Source organism: Ursus arctos, unplaced genomic scaffold, assembly GCF_023065955.2.
Source record: "Ursus arctos isolate Adak ecotype North America unplaced genomic scaffold, UrsArc2.0 scaffold_36, whole genome shotgun sequence".
NCBI classification, from domain to species: domain Eukaryota; kingdom Metazoa; phylum Chordata; class Mammalia; order Carnivora; family Ursidae; genus Ursus; species Ursus arctos.
In genome coordinates this window covers 16,391,699-16,410,833 of record NW_026623050.1, presented here as the reverse complement: position 1 = coordinate 16,410,833, position 19,135 = coordinate 16,391,699, and the positions used below count along the sequence as shown (strand labels likewise).

Genomic DNA, 19,135 nt, shown 5'->3' with positions numbered 1-19,135 from the left:
ATTTCTGTCTATGTTTTATAAATTCAAAAAGCACTAATAGAAAAAAAACTACCATCAACATACAATACACAGAGTAGTCTTGCAGAGAAACTTCACTGTAAAACAAACAGATCAAAATCATACGAGGCTACACAAATAACACATGATGTACGCTATATCTTTTTCAGAAAATTTCTTTTTTCCAAATACACAGCTGTAAAATTTAATTTGAAGTCCATGTGCTTTTGTTCTGTCTTGACTAAAGTGTAACTATCCAGTGAGAATCCTGAACCATATTCTAAAATCCCTCATTTTATTGTGTAAGCACTTTTTCCAGCCAATAACCACAAAGCAGACATTACTCCCTCCCCTGCCCCAAATTTGGTAATACTACACCTAGATTACAGTCTAGTTTCTCAATTTTAAAAGCCAATGTCTGGCATAAGAGTCATAATTAACCACATGAAAATGTGGAAACATTTGCAGACATGATCAAGAACATTAATAACCTAAGACGAAGAATGCTATAAAACACAAGAAAATATTCAAACGATATAAAAGAATATAAATATAAGAAGACTTTTACAGTAAATTAGCTCTTTTAATTAAATACATTAGAACCTGTTATAAAATGACATTTTTACTTTGCACACTAAGCTAAGCATGTCTTGAGAAATACAAAATTTGTGTTAACGTGAAATCTCAGAGTTGGGACAACAAAGGAGAAAATATTCTAATGTTCCACAACATCATAAGAGTTCCACTCTTTATTCATTTCATTGAGCCTAATTCTGTTCAACTGAGCTCTCTGGAGGTAAGCACTCTCTTTGTACATATTCTTTGTAATTGTACATATTCCCCAAATTCATCCATAAAGTTCGAAAGAAGAAAGATACTGACTTAATGAATTTAGTAAACTCACTAAATGCCTCCAAAGTTACTTCATGACAACATATGGTCACTGGATCTTTTTAGACCAGCGAGGTCTGGTTGCATTACCATGATATTCGTGATTTTAAAACAGAATTCCAGTGAACTCCAACTAGAGCTACACAAAAGGACAGGCTGGATTATATAAAATAAAATTAGGACAAACATTTCTAATGTGCGTATCTACTCTCGTCACCTCCAGGTTTTTTTACTTAGGTTTCGATCAGGCATTGAGATTCAGAAACACATAAAAAATAACATGGCAATACCAGGAGTGATATAGTCCAATTAGCTCTCATTAGGAGCTTGCAAACAGATGAACACTGACATGACACTGACAAGGCATTACTAAGAGCAAGAGCCTAGAAGACAATCCCTTTGTAAAGCCAGGCTAAAGAATTAGAAGGTACCCCACTGCATGGAGGAGAACCACCTCTCATAAAGTCAAAACACTGATCAGCAAAATTTTTTTTTTTTAGCAAATATTTTCTTAGGACAGAAACACATTAAGGACTCAAGCTATGGTCCTTGCTCTCAAGGGAACTAAAATCTAGTTGGACTTGCTCTTGAACAGTTCAGGAAAAAAATTTTAAAATATGTGCGCACACATGCACATATATAGAGAGTGAGAAAGAACAATTAACAAATGCAAATAAATGATGTCTGTAGGTAAAGGGTATAAGGAAGCTTCTCATACTGTTCTTGGAACTCTTCTATAAGTTTGAAAACCATGGCAAAATAAAAAGTTACAAAAAATATATATAATTGAAAAGACACCCATAAAAAGTTTAATATGAAGTACTGGCTAAAAGAGTAACTCAGACAAATGAATTAAGATGAAGCACTCACACCCAACCAGAGCAAGAGTCAGCAAACTATAGTCTGCGGGCCTGTCCTAGCTGGATGTTTGCTTTTGTATGGCTGCAGGATAAGAATGGTTTTTACATTTTTAAATGATTGGGGGGAAAAAAATCAAAAGAATAATATTTCACAACAAAAAAGATTATATGAAACTCAAGTTTAATGTCCATAGAAAGTTTTTTTGGAACACAGAAATGTTCATTCATTTACATATTGTCTATGGCAGCTTTTAAGCTATGCAACAACAGGCTTGAATGGCTGCAACAGACAACATACAGCCCACAAAGCTTAAAATATTTATTGTCTGGCCCTTTACAAAAAGTTTCTCGATCCCTAAACTAGAATGATTAAGAAGGCTTCATGAAAGATATGGAGCCTCAAAGGTCCCTTTCCATATGAGCAGGATTTAGATAAGCAGAGAGCTAGGATTATCCTAGCAACCTGTTATGTATTTCTTACGGTAGTTTATTTATCATTATTAAGCCAATTAAACACTGGGAGAATCTGACTTATGAAACTTCTAGGTGAAGGGCTATCAGGGTATCAAATTTACTTAGAATTAGTTTACCTTTGATCATCTTTTCCTAGAAGACCTAGTATTCTCAAGAGCTGGATTTGTATCCATGGCGCTGGCACACTGTGGTAATTGAAATCTACTGGGAGCTTTCCTCCAACTACTTGCTTCAATATTGTTACAAAACTCCCCGTCAAGTCTTTATATCCAGATGAATTCTCCTATACCCAAAAAACAAAACAGAAAATGTTCTGTTAATAATAATGTCTTATCAAATATTAAATAGACCTGGTTGAAATGCCATACAGAATCTAACTTAGTATATGTTCAGTTAGAAGTTTCATGTGCACATTTAATAAACAGTACTCTAATCTAATTAGTTTGATTTCTTCCTTGATGAAACTCCCTTGGCTACCTGATCCAAAGCTGAATCATCCCCCAAAAAGCTTCCACCAATAGCTACTTGTCCCCACACAGAATCTTAATCACATTTCATAAATTCTTATAATTACATCTTATATAGAATTTTACTAGCCAATATCAGCAATTAAATCGAAAAGGGAAAAGAACTGGCATACTGAAAAGGGACAGCATTATTTCTACTTTTGATGAAAATCAAGGCCCGTGTGCAATCTCTGAACTTTGTCTGCAAAAAAGACTTCTCACGTAAACGATCTAAATGTGCTCTGGGTGGAAGAGCACCCAGCACAGTCAAGACTCCTCAAACATTCAAACCTCCCCAAATCAGTGCATCTGTCTTTTAAAAATTAACTAACACCATAGTATTTAAACATACTTGTGTTTCTGAATGAGTGTGCTTTGATTATCCATCTACTAATCTCTTGGACTGGGGAAATTACATACACATTCCTCAAAGTAAACATCAGATTCTTCATTGTAATTTTTATTTCATTATTAAGGACATATTTTTAGAAGGGAAATAACAGCTCTTTCAAAGTTTAGTGAACATTAGAGGAAAAATAAGATTTAACATCAAATATCGATTTATACCAATCTATTTTGGAGCACAATGCATAAAAATGAAGACAATCTTCAATTCTGTAATTGTAAACTGAATTCGATAACATATGCCATTTTGTTTTATAATACTCATGGAGTCTCTCACGTATATATAAAACATACAAAGGGTTTCAGGCAATACACTGGGGCTGAATTAGTATAAACCTGTATCACCACTGAGAAAATTTTACCATACCACTCAACCTTCCCTTTTCATCTGACACAGTATCAGTGTAAGGAGTCAACACTGTAGTCTATATACCTTGCACAACCTCCATTGACTCTCTTCATTCCTATAAGCTGTTAGACATCTCAGGAAGTTGTATAAAAGAAAGTCACTGCTTCGGACACCTGGGTGGCTCAGTTGGTTAAGTGTCTGCCTTTGGCTCAGGTCATGATCTGAGAGTCCAAGGATGGAGCCCCATACCAGGCCCTGGGTCACGCTCCGCGCTCAGGGAGGAGTCTGCTTCTCTTTCTCCCTACGTCCCTCCCCCACTTGTGTGCGCTCTCTCTCTCTGATATAGAAATAAAATATATTTCTTTTAAATTTAAAAGAAAGTCACTGCTTGAAAAATCACAAATCTGCAAATTTCAATCACGTTCTATAGCTACCATTTTTCCATGCATCTTTAGTAACTTAAAAAAACTTGGTCCTTTAAGAGAGACTAATTCTGTAATACGCCAACAACTCATGCTATCAAACTACTTGCAAAAATTACTATTAAATAATCAATAATAAAAAATAGTCAATAATAAAAACTTGAAATATTAATTAAGCATTTTACTGAAAAATCTGAGTTTTCTTTTAATTCCATAATTACACTTTTCTAATGGCAACTACTAAGTACCTCCTGACATTTCCAACTCACCTTAATCATCCTAAAGTATATGTGCAAAGAAGCAGCCATGACCCCAACATCTCTGTCACAAAGTGCTTTCCGAAACTTAATGTGAATATGCTGTACTTGATTAGGAGCAATGAGATGGAATTTATATAATGCCAGAACAGCTTTTCTTCGTATGATCTCCCTAAAGATAAAAAATAAAATTTAAACAAACCATCTGACTTGTCAGGCATTTAGTCTGAAAAGACTGTAGATGAGACGATTTCAAAATATCAGCTATTACCTTATTCTTTATTCTAATCCACCAAACTATATAAAGTGGTTATCTCCAAGAGGTAAGACCTCAAGAGACTAACTGCCCACGTTATATATTTCGTTAGCTACATAATTTTTAGTAACAAGCATGTATTTATTACTTTTGAAACCAGAACAAACAAGGAAGATAAGCTCCTTAATTCCCTAATTCCATTTTTGAAAGCCATCTCTCTAGGAACTGGGAAAAGAATCAACAATTCTAATCTGTAAGAGGTAATTCTGCCTAGTAATATTGAACAGTTTCTTTATTGATATTGAAATTCTCATTAACATTCTACCTTTTAAAATTTCTTTTTCTGTACCATGGGCAAGTATATTCCAAACACTTCAGGGAGGCAGGGCAATAGAAAGGGAGACTCACATTAAAAGATGTTACTCTTCCCTTTGCCCAGTTCATGTTTCAAAAATGTCATTCCAGTGAAGGGGATGGTAGGAGCACCTGGGTGGGTCAGTGGGTTGACCGTTTGCCTTCAGCTCAGGTCATGATCTCGGGGCCCTGGGATTGAGCCCCGTGAGCCCCGCATCAGGCTCCCTGCTCAGTGGGGAGTCTGCTACTCCCGCTGCCTCTCCCCCCCACACCCACTCCCCACTCATGCTTGCTCTCTCTCAAATAAATAAAAACTTAAAAAAAAAAAAAACTTAGTTTTTTTGACTGTTTCCTTGGCTGTGCAGAAGCTTTTTATCTTGATGAAGTCCCACAAGTTCATTTTATCTTTTGTTTCTCTTGCCTTTGGAGATATGTCATGAAAAAGGTTGCTGTGGCCGATGCTGCCTATGCTCTCCTCTAGGATTTTGGTGGATTCTTGTCTCACATCGAGGTCTTTCGTCCATTTGGGATTTATCTTTGTGTATGGTGTGAGAGAGTGGTCAAGTTTCATTCTTTTGCATGTAGCTGTCCGATTTTCCCAGCACCATTTATTGAAGAGACTGTCTTTTTTCCACCGGATGTTTTTTCCTGCTTTATCAAAGATTAGTTGCCCAAAGAGCTGAGGGTCCATTTCTGGGTTCTCTATTCTGTTCCATTGGTCTATGTGTCTGTTTTTGTGCCAGTACCATGCTGTCTTGGTGATCACAGCTTTGCAGTACAGCTCGAAATCCGGCATTGTGATGCTGCCAGCTTTGTTTTTCCTTTTCAACAATTCCTTGGTGATTCGGGGCCTTTTCTGCTTCCACACAAATTTAAAGGCTGTTTATTCCAGTTCTTTGAAAAATGTCATTGGTATTTTGATCGGGATAGCATTGAAAGTGTAGATTGCTCTGGGTAGCATGGACATTTTAACTATATTAATTCTTCCGATCCATGAGCATGGAATATTTTTCCATCTTTTTGTGTCTTATTCAAAACTAAGAGGCAGCCCACGGAATGGGAGAATATATTTGCAAATGATACTACAGATAAAAGACTATTCCAAGATCTACAAAGAACTTCTCAAACTCGATACACGAGAAACAAATAAATCATAAAATGGGCAGAAGATATGAACAGACACTTTTCCAATGAAGACATACAAATGGCTAACAGACACATGAAAAAATGTTCAAAATCATTAGCCATCAGGGAAATTCAAATCAAAACCACACTAAGATACCACCTTATGCCAGTTAGAATGGCAAAAATTGACAAGGCAAGAAACAACAATTGTTGGAGAGGATGTGGAGAAAGGCGATCCCTCCTACATTGTTGGTGGGAATGCAAGTTGGTACAGCCACTCTGGAAAACAGTGTGGAGGTCCCTTAAAAAGTTAAAAATTGAGCTACCCTATGATCCAGCCATTGCACTACTGGGTATTTACCCCAAAGATACAGACGTAGTGAAGAGAAGGGCCATATGCACCCCAATGTTCATAGCAGCTCTGTCCACAATAGCTAAATTGTGGAAGGAGCTGAGATGCCCTTCATCAGATGACTGGATTAAGAAGATGTGGTCGATATACACAATGGAATATTACTCAGCTATCAAAAAGAACGATTTCTCAACATTTGCTGCAACATGGACAGCACTGGAGGAGATAATGCTAAGTGAAATAAGTCACGCAGAGAAAGACAATTATCATATGGTTTCTCTCATCTATGGAACATAAGAACTAGGAAGATCGGTAGGAGAAGAAAGGGATAAAGAAAGGGGGGTAATCAGAAGGGGGAATGAAGCATGAGAGACTATGGACTCTGGGAAACAAACTGAGGGCTTCAGAGGGGAGGAGGGTGGGGGAATGGGATAGGCTGGTGATGGGTGGTAAGGAGGTCACGTATTGCATGGTGCACTGGGTGTTACACGCAACTAATGAATCATCGAACTTTACATCAAAAACCAGGGATGTACTGTATGGCGACTAACATAATATAATAAAAATATTATTATGAAAAAAAATTTAAAAAAATAAAACAAGACAAGACAAGCAAAAAAAAAGAATTCAAAGTTTAGGAGAATCTAAGAGTTACTCGAAAATTAAGCAAAATAAAACATTTTTACTATGTAACTTACACCTCAGTTGAAAAAAAAACAAAAATCTTCACTGATGATTTAACTGTGAAAACTGACAAAACTTTGTACATTAACAAACTACCACTAAAGTTTAAACAGCTTAAATAATCTTTAATAAATCATGTGAAATTTATTCAAGGTCCTAATGTCCAATACTCCTGTCAATGTGAATGTTCATCATGAGATATTAAAAGGAGCACCTGCTTTCAAATCTTTATCCTAATAAATGTATACCAGCAAAATAAAATAAATAAATAAATAAAAATAAAAACACAACGAAGAGGGAAGTTTACACTAATCTACACTTAATTTGTAACAGATAATGTCTAGCACATAAGAAGCAAAAATAACAAGTTGCTATCCTATATTCTAATGTAATTTCCAAGGAAGTATATTCCTTGTTATTCTCACTCATACCTATTTCTAAATATTTCATATTTGCAGGCTATGCTGGCAGTGCTCATAACGGCAGCAAATGTCACAAAAGTGAAGTATTTACTTTTAGGGTTCCTTAATACGTATTTCTGTTGCTTAAAATCATAGATTTCAAAATTGAAATTATTCAATACAATCCTGTGTTCCACTCAAGAATACCTTTTATAAGATTCCTAACAAATGTCAAATTTAGCATCTTCTAAATTCCATTAACAAGCAACTCATTATCTTCCTAGACAAACTATGCCATGATGGAAAAATTGTTTTACAGAGAAAGCAAAAGCAGATTAACAACAGATTTGCCATTAACATTATTAATACTATGGTGACTGTAAACTACATCTCAGTGTATTGCTATTGAGTGTTAACCAATTTCAGTTCTGAAGAGAGAGTAGGTAAATGAACTGAGATGAAAGAATGCAAACACTCAACAGGCTCAGGAATCCGCAGGCCTGGCCCTTTGTGGTGGTACTAACAAGACATCAGGACACCTGGATTGAGGCATGGTGAAATTCAAAAGTCAAGTCCAAGTACCATCTTCTTTGTGACATCCACTGGCCTACCTATAGCTCTGACTCAAGTTCTTCTGCATGGAGTTAGGTATGGCCATAATGGCAGAAGCAGAGTTTCAAAAAGTCTAACTGGTGGAAGACACGAGAGGCCAGGATTTGAAATCAGAGTACATGGGAAGCAATACAGAAAAAATTCAGTTCTCAGAAGGATCTCATACAAAGGCTCAGTATTTGATTACCATGAAACAGTGAGGGTATGGAAAAATTACATAAAAATAATGTTCTGCTATGATCAGATCAACCTGTAATCATTTAAGAAAAACACTATTTTATTTTCAGTAATAATTGTCTATAGTCATCATTTGTTCTGAACACAGATCTGACATAAATAAAACATTTAAACAAGTTTGAAAAGCCTACAAAGTTATTCTAGAATTCTTGATAAAAGCTATCATTTTAGCCAGAAGATTCATGGTCCAAAATTTCTGAAAGAATACAAATCGTAAGACATTTTATAATCTCAGAACACTAAAAATACTAGCTTAAAGAGACATGTAAAATAAATATTGTATGAATAACAAAAAATATTAAGAATGCATGTATAACTAAAATACTGTAATCACCAAAAAAAAAAAAAAAAAAAAAGGAAAGAGTGATTGCAAACTCTTCCCTAGCTCTAAAGGTTATGAAGTTAGGGGGCTTGGTCAAAAACAGAACAAGAACGAAATAACAAAACAAAACAGGGGCGCCTGGATGGCTCAGTCGGTTAGGCATCTGCCTTCAGCTCAGGTCATGATCCCCGAGTCCCAGGATCGAATCCCCACATCGGGCTCCCTGCCCAATTTAATATTACTAGGCAGAATTACCTCTTACATATTAGAATTGTTGATTCTCTTCCCAATTCCTAGAGAAGTGGAGAGCCTGCTTCTCCCTCTACCCCTCACCCTGCTTGTGCTCTCTTGCTCTCACTCTCGTTCTCTCTCTCTTAAATAAAGTCTTTTAAAATGAAAAAAATTGGTGAAAAAGTAAGTCAAGCTGATAAGGAGAGTTAAGGCATCTTACAAGATAAGATTAGCAAAATACTACAAGTTAAAGTTTATCTGGATATATTCTGCTATAAAACAGAATTTGAATGCTACAGTTTGGTTATGGCATTCATAGCACTTCAATCACTGCTAGATTTTTTCCATTATTTCACTTTATCTTCAAAACAACTCTGTGAAAACTAACATGCTTCAACCAACCCCATATAGCCAAAGGAAAAACAGGACCACTGCTGGTTAGTGGTAGAACTGGGAGGAAAGCCACAGATTCCTGACACTAAACCTCACTGCCTCTCAGTTTAACTTTAGAAAGCTGCTGGCATTTTCTCGAACCCACATAAAATAAAGGATGATGCTATCAGGGATTTTTGCATTATATCTGGCAGTCAAAGATATCCTCCACCCTGATAGTTATAATAAATTTTTGTTAAAGTTTTAATAAATTTTTGTTTTGAAATAGTATAGACACATATCCAAAAATAATTTACTTACTTAGAATGTTGAAGTTTATCTTCAATTAATGGAAGAACAGCTGGAATCATTTCTCGAGGGAAAATCTGGCTGACGATAGTAAGAGCCATGCATACTTCCACCAGGTTAGTGCTTTGCAAGTCCTAATGTAATGATTAAGCAAACAAAACATTCAGTGCAAATTCTGGAACTTAGTGAGTTCAACACTGCAATGGTCCTATGTAAGAGTTTTCTACTAACTTTATAATTAATTTGTACATTCAGAACAGATCCTGGAAAAAAAGACAACAGCTGGAAAACTGCATCTGACTAAAATTCTGGAGATCTGCTTTCAAATGAAACCCTAATAGCAGCAGGAGCATGTTTCATTTAACCCTTACCACTGGGTTAATTAAGTTCTATTATTAGCCTCATTTTACAAACTCAGAAACTGATTCATCAAAAGATCTTTCTAAGCCCATTCTGTAAGCCTGGCTTCTTCTGAAAATATCTATTTCAATATCTAATTCAATATCTAATTCAATATGATTGAGGTGAAATGTCAGATGCCTGGAAGAATAATTTAGGACTTCATATTTACCAACATATAATACTGTACCTTTACAACTGTATTCACAAGGAGAAGCAGCAGTTCATGATTTTCATGTAGAAATAAAGAAACAGCCAAATAACCTATAAAATTTGAGGGGGAAAGTCTCGTTACTACCTGCCAAAAAATGAACTTTTCCCGAGAAATTAAACAAAGCAATAATATATTTGAAAATGTAAGTGTCAAAGATTACAGCTACAGGTAACTATAAAGACAGATTGCAAAATATGAGGTTCTAAAAAAGATTTCAGGCATTCTTTATCCTGAAATATTTCATAATTATGTAACACAGGATACACCTGAAATGGAAAAGAGGCTACCTATACCAACTTAAAGTCCTATAAATGACATAAGAAATATATGCCTTCTATCTTCTGTGCATATCTCTACACAATCAATCAAACTATTTTCTATCTTGTAGCCAAACATACAACTATTCAAAAACTAAGAGCTACTATAGCTACTAGGGAGTTACTGGCTATTTGTTATTATTGAATGAGCCACCCAATACCAACCCATATGACGTAAATCATATATTAAGCCATAAACAACATCCTATTTCCTCAATACGAAAATATACTACTGAAGAAATAACAGTTGTTGAGGAAAGAAACACTGTCTACCACATTAAATGTACGCATTTTTATTTCAATATTAAAACATAAAAGAGTACATCTTAGGATTGAGAAAACGTATTAATACTATGACAAATGCCATGTATATGGACTTAGACACTCCACGTCATTTTCTTTTCTTTTTCTTTATTTATTCTTTTTTAAAGATTTTATTTATTTATTTGACACAGAGAGAAACAGCCAGCAAGAGAGGGTACACAAGCAGGGGGAGTGGGAGAGGAAGAAGCAGGCTCCCAGCGGAGGAGGGAGCCCGATGCAGGGCTTGATCTCAGGACCCCGGGATCACGCCCTGAGCCGAAGGCAGACGCTTAACGTCCATGTCATTTTCTTGTCCCCCTTCATACTGATAACGTGTTAGACAGTTACTATGGATCAGTACATTACAAGCCTCATCTCATTCAATCCTCACAATTCTATGAAGTATTATTATGCCCCAAAAGAACGTGAGGCCAAAAAAGGGTAACTGCACAAAGTCTGTATCTATTGCATGGTGGAACCAGCACTCAAACCCAGCCAGCAGGAGTTGAGCTCAAGTTTTAATCCCTATGCTGTCCTGTCTCTCCACACAGTCTACACTGAGGCCCTGTTCCCTGACTCCCACTCTCATTGTTTTCCATTCTTCTCAGTTCTTTCAGTCCCCTCTTTAGGGATTCTAATGTTAACTGTCCCCATCATTACCCACATACTGTGTGTGTCTGCTGAGAACAGCAGAGAAGTAGCAAGCATGACCCCCTGCAACATCTTTACCGAAGATAGGAGCAGCAAATGTGAGAAAGAAAAAAAGAGTATAACCAGGGGCAAGAAAGAGATGAGAAAAACCCTAGGGAACATTTAAAGAGATTATGTCTTATCAGATTGCTGAGAACTCCTGTAATCAGCTAAGGTATCACCCACACCCAAGTCACCAATATCAAGGTAGGAGATGAATAAATTCAAAGACCATCTCAACAAAACCTTAATCCTATCTGTTACAAAAAATATCCTCACTATTTTTGACCCCCAGGAAACAGGGGACAGAATATTTGGTGACTCAAGATGAGAAGGTTCCAGAAGACAAAGAATAATGACTATGATTATGGAATATGTTTGATATAAAAGAGTGATATATAAGATAAGAATACAAGCTTTGACTCACAGAAAGATGGGTTTACATTCTGGCTCCACCATTTATTAGCTGTATGACCTTGGACAAGTGACTTAACCTTTCTGAGCCTCAGTTTTCTCCTATCTCACAAGATAAAACACCTAACATAATGCCTGACTTAAGTACTGAAAAGTATTTATTCAACAATATTCACATAAAAAATAAGACAGCATCTCCATCAGAAAAGCACCAAAGCTAGTCTGAGAAATCTCAGAAAAGCTGAAGAGGCAATAGTACCAGAGTGAAGACATATGGAAGGTTTAAACGGTATCTTAAAAAAAACAACTTCTCATAAGCACACAAAAAATTTCTGATACCTACAGATATATGTCCCTCTACATGGCAATAAAATATTTCCCTAAGATCATAAACCTCAATACAAATGACTCCGAGGTCTCTGTTAAAATCAGTTTCCATAACTATGAAGAACACATGTACAAGGTTATTCACTGCAACATTATTTACAAGAGCAAAAAAATAAAAAATGACCCATATGACCACCAACAGAGACCTGGTTGAAAAACTATAGCCTATCCATCCATCCAATGAAAATGATGCAACTGTATAAAAGTATGAAGATGTAAAAACAAGGTGTAGAATAATCTGTACAGCTGTGCTATCTTTTGTGTAAGAGAGAATATTTGAGTGTACACCAGTGCATTTGCTTATTTTACAAAAAGAAACAATGGAAAGATTAATCAGAAACTAATGAAAATAGTTACCTATGGGAATAAGGAACAAACTGGGTAAGAGGGGCTAGAGATAAAAGTGAGACTTCTTTGATTATACCTTTTTATAAGGTCTTACCTTTTGAACAATGTAACACTTCATCTATTTTTAAAATGAAATTAAATAGAAAATGAAAAAATTACATGAAAGTCTAAGAAGCACTACATAGCAACAGCTGTACAGAATTATAGCACCAAGTTTCCTTGCCTTTAGGAATCTTACAATTAGTTCGAGAGCTAAAACATTAATATATGAAAAGACAACACCAAAAGATGACAGGTGGTAAGAGCCACCCACGTGCTCACAGAAGAGTTAAAACTTGATTTGGAATGCGAAGAGGATGCCAGAGGACATTCCCCTTGGAGGGAAGAATACAATAAATCTCGAAGAGTGGAGTTTCAATAAATAGAATACTGGGTACACCTAATCTCAGAATCTTTACCAAAATACCTCCCTCCCGCATCCCATCATCTGACAAAGGTGAATATAATTTGTGAAGAATGCTGATCCTTGAAAACATGACACTATCAACTCCTTTGAATAAAGAACATGTTGTATTCCTATATTACTCTAATGTGTTTCCTTCTTGGATTATGATACACAGCTGAACCTATATGAATAAAATATTTAAGACCTTAATTTAAAGGATATTTCCTACTAGCCCTAAAGGAGGATTAAAGAGACAAAATTTTTTAAAAGATACCTCTAATCCTCACAGCTAACATTTATGAAACTAAGAACAGTATATTTAAAATTATTCAAGTGAATTTCAGTTTTTATTCTATAAAGAAACATTTTTGATCATTAAACTGGTGAGGTCAGACAAACTTTAAAATCAGCTTTGTTGAGGTATAATTTACACACAAGAAAATTCACTCATTTTTAAGTCTATGGTTTAATGAGTTTTGACAAATACATACAGTCATCTAACTATCACAAACACAGGCAATTTTTAATCTTCTCCATAACTCCAAAATGCTATGGATCAGTAAGATTGATTTCACTTACAGGCTTTGAGTTTTTGAAGTGTTCTCTTCTAAAGCTTCGGAAATTATAAGGCAATGTTCTAAAAACACACTATATAGCTGCCATCATTCATTTTACACAGTTGCTAGAACTTTAAGGGCAACATTAAGTATAAAAATCTTACACACATACATACCTACTCTTTTTTCCAAAAGGTTTCCTTGTTGTGCCAACTTGATTGCATGTATGTAGCCAAAGGAAGCGTCATATCCAAGCATTTCACAATATATAAGTCTCACCATACATTCCTTCATCATTCTCTGCAAAGCAAAAGCAAAATATCCAGTAACTGCATAAATAAATAGAATACTTTGATTTTTTTAAAATTATGTTGCAATCATTTCACAGGGGAACCCTTAATCCTGGCGCTGAAGATATAACATATACACATATTATAAATTCATAACCTGAAGTCAAACTTTATAAATAAAAGTTGCTCCAAAACTTAGCTTACCAACAGTACTGATCTTAGTAAAATAATTTTAACATTTTGTTAGTGGTAACATTATAAAATAAATTAACTGTAGCTATTTCTTTTTTTTTTTTTAAGATTTATTTATTGATTTGAGAGGGAGAGAGAGAGAAAGGGAGTGTGTGCAAGCAGGGTAAGAGGTAGAGGGAGAGGGAGCAAGAGACTCTTAAGCAGGTTCCACACTCAGCACAGAGCCCGATGCCAGGCTCATGACCCCAAGATCATGACTGAACCCAAATCAAGAGTCAGACACTCAACTGACTATGCCACTCAGGCACCCCAACTATAGCTCTTTTTATTTATTTTATTTTTTTAAAGATTTTATTTATTTAACAGAGAGAGAGACAGCCAGCGAGAAAGGGAACACAAGCAGGGGGAGTGGGAGAGGAAGAAGCAGGCTCCCAGTAGAAGAGCCTGATGCGGGGCTTGATCCCAGACCACTGGGATCACGCCCTGAGCTGAAGGCAGATGCTTAACGACTGAGCCACCCAGGCACCCCTCTTTTTAATTCTAGGTGTCCCTGTGTAAAATCTAGTTATAATGTGAGACACATGGTCCTCAAACAAAATTTCACTCATGGTAATATGAATTAGCTTCTAGATTAAAGCACATCATTTTAATATACTTTGTCAAATGAAAACATCCATAAAATTCCCTTGAATTGGTAATAATTTATAAAGAAAATAATTTTTATATTTAAAAACCAAATTGCACCCAGACTTTCTTCAGAATTATTTTGCTGTACATAATATGCAATAGTTTTTTTTCCAGGCATTCTTTTTAAGTAACTCTCAGTTATTAGGAACTGAAGGGCATGGTATCATTAATGGTATAGCTATTACAATATTTAATTTTTTAACTGGGTCTTTCAATATTTACAACATAAGCTGATAAGTTGTTTTAGGAGTTTCTATAAATTTGTTTTATTAATATAATAATATTTGCATTCTCAATATTTATAGCAAATTTTAATCATAAAAATATAAATAAAATGTGTTTCAAAATAGGTTCACAGCCTATTCTAATATCTAAAAATTAACTAGGGTTAGTGTATAACACAAAATACTTAGAAAATAATAAATATCTAGTAAGAATAATATTTAATATTTCATTCATATTTATATATGTATATCATTTTTATATATGTATACATGAAGAGTTTTAAAACAAACCATAGGAAAATCCTTGGAGAATAAGATTCAATTCAGGTCACTTATGTTTAAAGCAATAAAAGTTAATTCATTAGTATATTAAGACTACTAAATACTGAAAAAACAAGCTTAAAAGATACTGGAAGTTCCTCTTCAAAGGCATTCACATCAATTAGGAGTGAAAGTGTTCAACTAATCCAACTAATCCAACAAAAGGTTTTGTAACATTTTATCTCAGAGTCTTTCAAAGGTCATTATGAGCTCTATTTAATTAAAATGATATTGCATACATTATTATTCTCCTAGTTTTGGAGAAGAAAGTCTATTCCCCACTGCAGAAATTTTATTTACAATTTCCCTAACAAACTGTCATGCAACCTCTACACAACCAGCTCAGGGATAGAGGGGCACCTGGGTGGGTCAGATGGTTAAGCATCCCACTCCTGATTTTAGCCCTGGTCATGCTCTCATGGTCACGGGATCAAGCCCTGCATGGGGCTTCATGCTGAACGTGAAGCCTGCTTGGGATTCTCTCTCTCCTACTCCCTCTACCCCTCTCTATCGCTCTCTTTCTCTCTCTTAAAAAAAAAAAAAAGAAAAGAAAGCGTGCCCACAGCTGGATGGCCATAATTATAAAATCTTCCTTCCAAACTCTGGCTCCCTAACTTCTACCTATTTATCTCATTTCTCCAGGTGTGTCAATTATAAAAAAATGGAAATCAAAGTAAGAGAGAAACCATTTCTGCTTTACGTTTCTATCAAGTATCAGGAATAAATATTACAATGATTTCATACATATACACACATATACATTATCTACACACACACACATATACACATAAATGTATCGGATTAACTATGCTTTGAGCTTCATTTGTCCAAATATTACTATGATCCTAAAAGGAAATATACACATTCTCTTAGACTTTAAAAGTGTTACTCATGTACATAATCATGTGCTCATGCAAAATAATCAACCCAATATTTTCATTAGAAGAGGGAGACTACTCCCACAGTGACTTACACACAGAAAGCACTCATTAAATATTTGCTGAATAATGTTGCTTGGCAAAATCTCATTATATGAAACCACATGAAAATTAAAAGAAAAAAAAATGTAGGTCTTAATCTAACAATGGCCTGCATATAGTGGCTACTCATTAAATAGCTGCTAAAAGAATGCTGTTTGAAAAACCAAGTTATATGAAACTCAAGTTCTAAAATAACTGGAACTTGATTTAGCTGCCATGCAATACACTGTTTTACAGCAAGAAAACCATTTTTTTTTAAAGATTTTATTTATTCATTTGACAGAGACAGAGACAGCCAGCGAGAGAGGGAACACAGGCAGGGGGAGTGGGAGAGGAAGAAGCAGGCTCCCAGCGGAGGAGCCTGATGTGGGACTCGATCCCAGAACGCTGGGATCACGCCCTGAGCTGAAGGCAGACGCTTAACGACTGAGCCACCCAGGCGCCCCAAGAAAACCATTTTTCTACCTCGTTCACCTACATTCCAAGATGTAGAATAGTAAAATGAGAGAGCTATAATACACCAATTCAGGACTGAAAATATTACTTTAAATGATATATCGTAACCTTTTCTCAGTGCACAACATTAAAACAGTAAGATCAGCACTGGGGTCCCATGAGTATTGCCACATTTATGAAATCATCATCACGTGGCCATCCATAACTGATGTGACTATGATAAATTGGATTTTAGCAAATGATCAATTAGATGCCACTACAGACTCTGTAGTGGACCAGATTTCAAATATAAAATGTGCTGGCACTGACTGTGCAAACTTACCAGTGTTGTCGTAGGAGCAGAAACGGTTGCTTTCAGATTACTCAGTTCCTGCTGGATTAGTTTCTCTTCCTCCTGAAAAAGTTGAAGTAGTTAAATGCATGAATAATGGTCTTTTCAAACTGTAACAGTATTTCTTAAGAGGAAAAATATAATTTATAATACTTTCAACAACAACAAATGTTATTTTAAAGGACAGTTATAAAAATTATGTGCTTAAGATTAGCCTAAAGGCAGTTCCCCAAACCCTCCCAATCACTCATGGAAAGAATAATCCACCATTCCTCTTTCCTTCACTTAATTGCTGTCTCCTGAAGGACAGTTTAGCAGAAAATGTTTTGTTTCGTTTTGTTGTGTTTTGAATTAAAGGTGGAGAGAAAGAAGAAATTTGTCATGTACTGATCCATGGGTTCTCACACCTTCCCTTTAAGAGTACAAAGTCCTGGGGCACCCGACTGGCTCAGTCAGTGGAGCATGCAACTCTTCACCTTGGGGTTCTGAGTTTGAGCCCCACATTGGGTGTAGATATAACTTAAAAATAAAAAAATCTTAATAAATAAATAAAGTTAAATGTATTCATAGAATAGAGAAATAGGGTAAGAAGGAAGAAACAGAAATCGGGTCTTTTTCCCTCAAGCTATATACTCTTCCCTCTTCTCATTCCTCACATCCTTTCCCTCACTTCCCATCTCTCTCTCTCATACATACAATAAATACACCAATGGGAATCACTTCTACTAGCCTGTATTGTATTTCATCTCCTTAGCACACTTGAATATTGGCCCCATGTCTGGCTAACATAATGCTATCTTTAAATTACACACTGAAGCAGATGTCCATTAGGAAGCTTACTCAAGAACTATTCGTGATGTACTGCCACGTTTAGATACCTTATGTAGTTTCAAACTGCAATTTAAGACCAAAAATAACTTTTTTTAAATTTCACTCAGAATCTCACAGAAATGAGTAAAGGACAAAATGTTAAGACAAACAATGTTATGTCCATAAATAATGATTTCTGAATGTGAAGCAGAAATACAGCATCCAGTACAGCATCATCTTTTTTCAGCTTAAAAAGAATGTTTTAAACCCCAAGGCACTTTGAAGAAAATCCTCCTGTCATTCCTTCTCCCTGGGGACTTACATGTCACTGTATATTGCTTATACCTGTCTTAAGCCCAAGATGAAGGACCAAGTCCTTGAAGAAAAGAAAATTTGTTTTACTCTTTTTCCTCAGTGTCTAACACATAACCTCTTTCATAAATAACTTTTGAACAAATTACGACCTAACAGAGTATCGTACACAATCCGTTCAACTACCAAAAGTCTGCGGAGACTTAATACCTTCTATTATAACTGCCCATTTTCAAAGCCCATCTGAGGCTGAGACAACAAATTTTACATTTGGGGAGAATTACGCTTTTTCTTTGCCCACCCGGTTGGCCTAACCTAAGAACCTCAAGCTCCCCAAAGTTTTGACCAACAGGTTCAGATGGCAGGGTCTGTTCCGGTGTGTGAAAGAACTGGAGAGGAAGAACCTGCAAAGAAACTTTGTAGAAGGTAAACAATGCTGACACCTCCACGGCACTCGGTGTTTTCACTCGCTTGATGGCTCATCTAAACCTCGAAACAACCTATGGTAACGTAGTGGTACTTTTCCACTTCAAGTTCAGGAAACACACAGAGGCTCAAAGGTTAAAGAGACCAGCCCCAGATAAGAATGACACTGTCACGGCCGACTGTGGAAACTTGGCCTCCCAGTCCGGGATTCAGGAAAGGGACGCTTCCAGACAGACGCGGGGACGGACTGACACACACGCAGTGCCTAAGCCCCGCCGGAGGGCCGGCCCCGGAGGCTCGCCGCCGGACTCGGGCCTCCCAGCGCAGGGGCCTCTCCCCGGGGCCCCTGACCTCCCGGCCCGGCGAGCACGTACGTGCTTGGAGGTTAGCGCGGTGATTCCGCGGACAAGGCCGCCCAGCCGCGAGGAGAAAGACGTCTTGACGCCCGCGGGCCCGCCAACCGACTGGTTCTGCAAAAAGAGTCCCGGCAGGGCCGTCAGCGTCTTCTCCACTATGTCGCTCATTGCCGCCGCCGCCACCGCCCGCGATCTGGTCGCCGCCCGGCTTCATGCCCGGCCCCTGCCCAGCCGCCGGCCCGGCCTCCGTAGACACTTCC

At 36.6% G+C, this 19,135-nt stretch overlaps 1 protein-coding gene across 2 annotated transcripts in view; it reads right to left on the bottom strand.

Annotated features, from left to right (window-relative positions):
- The window catches only part of AP4E1 (adaptor related protein complex 4 subunit epsilon 1), a 66,915-nt gene extending 47,780 nt beyond the window's left edge, over positions 1 to 19,135 (bottom strand). For both annotated transcript variants that reach the window (XM_057306322.1, XM_026518468.4), the window contains exons 1-7: positions 18,894 to 19,135; positions 16,963 to 17,034; positions 13,667 to 13,790; positions 10,006 to 10,079; positions 9,429 to 9,550; positions 4,174 to 4,333; positions 2,339 to 2,505 (exon numbers count right to left, since the gene is read on the bottom strand). In XM_057306322.1, coding sequence (XP_057162305.1) covers positions 2,339 to 2,505; positions 4,174 to 4,333; positions 9,429 to 9,550; positions 10,006 to 10,079; positions 13,667 to 13,790; positions 16,963 to 17,034; positions 18,894 to 19,043 — 869 coding nt within the window. In that variant the 5' untranslated portion in view covers positions 19,044 to 19,135. The remainder of the gene's footprint in view (positions 1 to 2,338; positions 2,506 to 4,173; positions 4,334 to 9,428; positions 9,551 to 10,005; positions 10,080 to 13,666; positions 13,791 to 16,962; positions 17,035 to 18,893) is intronic.